This window comes from Lonchura striata, chromosome 5 (genome assembly GCF_050655825.1).
Source record: "Lonchura striata isolate lonStrDom1 chromosome 5, ASM5065582v1, whole genome shotgun sequence".
In the NCBI taxonomy this organism is placed as follows: Eukaryota; Metazoa; Chordata; class Aves; order Passeriformes; family Estrildidae; genus Lonchura; species Lonchura striata.
Window position 1 is genome coordinate 2,221,132 of NC_140707.1, and position 4,271 is coordinate 2,225,402.

Below are 4,271 nucleotides of genomic sequence, written 5' to 3' on the forward strand. Positions count from 1 at the left end.
TTCTGTTAAGGAGGAAGATTTCCACATGCACCTCATGACCTTTTATTCTTCAATCAAATGAGTGGGGTTTTTTATTTCCCAGTTTGGAGAAGAGCAGATAGAAGCATTCCCCAGGTGATCCTGACACTGAATTTCTCTATAGGAGGTCTGGGCATGTACCAGAATGAGCCCCCTGAGGACTGACCCTGTTTGGACAAGCTGCTCCTCACCCCCAGCCTCACCATGTCTGACATCGCCCACCTGGCACTGACATCCCTGTGCCCTGCAGCAGAACCTTGTCCCTGGGCTCTGCAGCTCCATGTCCCAGCCCATTGCACCGTGTCCCACCTGCTCTCCTCAGGGCTCTGCCTGCACACAGGCCCAGGAGAAGTTTTCCTCTTGGGAAAGAAAGAATGGAAAAGCCTGAGCAGGTTTCCTGAACAACAAACCCCACTCAGGAACCACCTGCTCAGTACAGGCTGCATGGAATGGTTTCACCTTTCTACAAGGGACAGTGTGACCAGAAATGATCTCTGGAAGCAGAATTCTCTGAGTCTCCCAGCTGAATTCTCTGTCCCTGTCCTTTCCCTAGATCCATGTTGCAGATGGAAGCTGCTGGTGCCATCCTCACCTTTTACCTCTCTTTGGAATGCAAACAGATGTTCCCAGGTGCGTTAAACAGGATTTGCTCAATGTTTCTATAAATCTTTTGTGCCACTCATGGAATGAAGGGGCCATTTTGGCACTGAGGGGGTGACGTGGAAGCAAGGAGTCAATTGTGACCCTGGGGTCCCATGGAACCAAGGGGCCACAGTGACACAGCAGGGCCACGTGGATCCAGTGGTCCATTGTGACACTGTGGATCCAAGGAAACCATGGAGACACCCCCAGAACCTCATGGAACCAAGGAGTCCATGGTGACCCAGCAGGGCTGCATGGAGCCAATGGTCCATGGTGACACTGCCCATCCAAGGAGGCCATTTGGACACTGCAGAAGCTCATGGAGTGAGGTGGTCATTGTGACACTGAAGAACTTCATGACACCAAATATCCATGGGACACAGCAGGGCATCATGGAACCCAGGAACCGTTGTTGGCAGTGCAGAAACTCCTGGAACCAGGGGCCGTGGTGGCACTGCAGCACCAACACAGCTGCTGCACCTTGTCCCCTGCCCTGCACAGCTCCTTGGGAGGCACGGCAGGAGCAGCACCCTGGGAGCCTCGGGAATGCCCCTCTGGGATCCATGGCACACACTCCTTGGGGATGGAATTCCATTTCCCAGCCAGGAAAAGATAATCCTGCCCTTGAAGGCAAAGCTCTTGTGGAAGAGTCAAAAGCCAAGTGGAGCAAGATCTTAGAGTGACATTTCACTGCCAGCCTTCATAACTTCACCCATGGTGGTTGTAGTTCATGGATTGGGAATGAAATCAGGGCAGGGCCTTTGGTGGGAGCTTCCCTGGGTCAAGGGAGACACTGAGAGATAAACAGAGCAGGCAAAGGAAGGCAGGAGAGAAAGGAGGACACAAACACAATCAACTGAGAAGGTGGCACTCTGAAAAGCAAAACAGAACTGACTGAAAATTAATGGGACAGGAAGCAATAATTCTGAATGTTTTATTTACTTTCAAAATATATCCCATACACCCAGCTGCACACAATCGTGATCCCACACCCTTTAAATTTGGATCCCTCTTCTCCCAATTTCCCTCCTACCCCATCTCACACTGGAGGCTGTGGAATTGGTTCTTTTGTCATGGGTTAGAGTTTTTTGAGGTGGAAATAAGCCATTTTGAGGTGGGGTAAGATTTGGGTGTTTTCAGTGAAACTGAGTCATTTTGAGGTGACAGATCAATCCATCTTGACTTTGGGAGGGCAAAGATGTGGAGAACACAGCCTGAAATCCCCCAAGAACCCACAAATCCTTCAGAATATGTCCCCAGACTATAAATTTCATCTCAAATACCTGTTAAAGGGTTGGACTTTGAATCTCTGAATAATTACTTTCTTTTCAGTCCTATTTCAGGTGTTTTAATTGATAAAGATATATCTGAAGAATGTTAAGGCCAAACCAAAAAGATGACCAGTCAGGTGTCTTCCCAACATGGATCACAGGGAATGTGGGTCACCAGGCCTTTGCACAGCATGGGTCTTCCCATGGGGGATAAGGCTGGAGCAGGGCACAAAGATCTTCATGCAGTTTGGGGACTCTCAGGGCTTCCTTTACTAGTGTCTCCATTGGTGTTTGGTCAAGTGAGAGCTCTGGGTGAAGCTCTTCCCACACTGGGGACACTGGCAGGGCCTCTCCCCAGTGTGGATGCGCCGGTGCTTGACAAGGGAAGAGTTGTACTTGAAGCCCTTCCCACAGTCGGGGCAGCGGAAGGGTCTCTCCTCTGTGTGAATCCGCTGATGGCAGAGGAGATTAGAGCTGGTCTTAAACTTCTTCTGACACTCAGGACACTCATAGGGCCTCTTGTCAGTGTGGATCATTTGGTGGATGATCAGGTTGGACCTCTGGCTGAAGCCCTTCTCACATTGCTCACACTTGTATGGTCTTTCCCCAGTGTGGATCCTCTGGTGGCGGATCAAGTTGGATCTTGTGCTGTAGCTCATCCCACATTCCTTACACTCATAGGGCTTCTCCCTGGTGTGGATGTGCCAGTGGGTGACGAGGGTGGAGTTGCGCTTGAATCCCTTCCCACAGTCCGGGCAGTGGAAGGGCCTCTCATCCGTGTGAATCCGCTGGTGCAGGAGGAGAGTGGAGCTGGTGTGAAACCTCTTCTGACACTCAGGACACTCATAGGGCCTCTCCCCAGTGTGGATGCTCTGGTGGGTGACAAGGGCAGAGCTGCAGCTGAAGCCCTTCCCACACTCCCCACACTCGTAGGCCCATTCCCCAGTGTGGATCATCTGGTGGCAGATCAGGCTGTTGCTCTTCCTGAAGCTCTTCCCACACTCCAAGCACCTGTAGGGCTTCTCCCCATCAGGAAGCTTCTCAGGCACCACCAGCTCCGAGCTCTGGCTGAAGCTCTGCCCACCTTCCTGGCCCAGAGTGGGTCTTTCCTCCTCAGAGCATCCTGGGCTGGGTTTGCAGCCCCTCCTCCTGTGGGATCTCTGGGGCTTTTCCTCACTGTTGTATTCCTGCACCATGGAGCTGCTCAAAATGGCCTCTTCCATGAGGTTCTGCTGCGGGGATTTATCCTCCCTGGTCTTTATCTTCTTCTCCTTGTCTGGGGGAGGAAGAACAGGGAGAGGATGGGATTTGCCTCCGTGCCGCAGGGAAGGGCAAGGAGATCCCCCCAGTGCATCCCCGGCAGGAGGGCACTGGCAGCGGGGCTGTCCTGCAGGCGGGGGCTGTGCTGGGCTGGGAGATGGAGCAGGAGAGAGGGGGAAAGGGGCACTGACTTCCTTCTCACCTGCCTCAGTGTCCCAGGGCATCTTCCTCTTCCTTGCAGCCTCCTCCTCCATCTGGCGAATTTTTGGGGATGGGAAATCCTGTTTTGGGAGGAAAAAAGTTATGAGCACAGTGAGTTTGTTACTGGTTGGAAGGCAAACCAGGGGGAGAGTCTAAGCCAGAATGACAATTGAATAAGAAAATTAAGATCAAGGCAATGATGCAGGAACACTGTCTTAATCTGAGAGAGTCAGGATATAACCTGACACCCCGTTGCTCAGGGTGGTGGTAGCAGGCTGATGAAATGGTGGCTGCAGTCCAGCTGGAGTGATGAATGTGATTCTGTCAAAGCAGTGATCCTCTAGAAGGGTCTGGTCTTCCTCTGAAGGTCCAGTGGTGCTTATGGAGCTCTTCTCCTCTGGGAATGCAGTAGGCAAGGTGGTTGTGGTGTTGCAAATGGTGAGATTATATCCAGGCAGGAATGCTTGGTTCCTCCCCCTGGGCAGAGCATCCCACAATGGGATGATGTAATTTTATCAGTCCTGCAGTGACACTCAATGGCCCATTAACAGAAGATGGCCCTGGAGGGCGTTATCAGGGCTGAGCCATGGAAGAGATAAAGAGCACTGCCCCATCTGTTGATAACAGTTTTTGGAGATGGGGACTGAAAACACTTTTGGTTACATCTGACACTGTAACCTGAAACAGTGAGTCAATCCCTGCTCGGGGTGGGGGTTGAACACCACCCCCCTTACCCAAACTGGCTCAGGTGTAAAACCCCCACCCTGGGAAGGCCACGCACACAGTGGACAATGTCACACTTGCCCCGCCCCAGGGGAGATCTCTGTCCCTGTCACTCCCTTGCTCTCTCCCCTTTTCTCTTTCTTTGCATCTCTCTCT

The 4,271-nt window shown here is 52.0% G+C and overlaps 1 protein-coding gene across 1 annotated transcript; it reads right to left on the bottom strand.

Moving 5' to 3' along the window:
- Window positions 1-1,215: 1,215 nt before the first annotated feature.
- LOC146767108 (uncharacterized) lies at window positions 1,216-3,906 on the bottom strand. Its single transcript, XM_085581107.1, has one exon. The coding sequence runs from the start codon at window positions 3,443-3,445 to the stop codon at window positions 2,204-2,206; it is 1,242 nt and encodes a 413-aa protein (XP_085437233.1). The 5' UTR covers window positions 3,446-3,906; the 3' UTR covers window positions 1,216-2,203.
- Window positions 3,907-4,271: the final 365 nt, after the last annotated feature.

What these genes read in the sequence shown, in the direction of transcription:
- LOC146767108 (XM_085581107.1), bottom strand. Translation starts at nt 3,445, where the DNA reads ATGGAGGAGGAGGCTGCAAGGAAGAGGAAGATGCCCTGGGACACTGAG.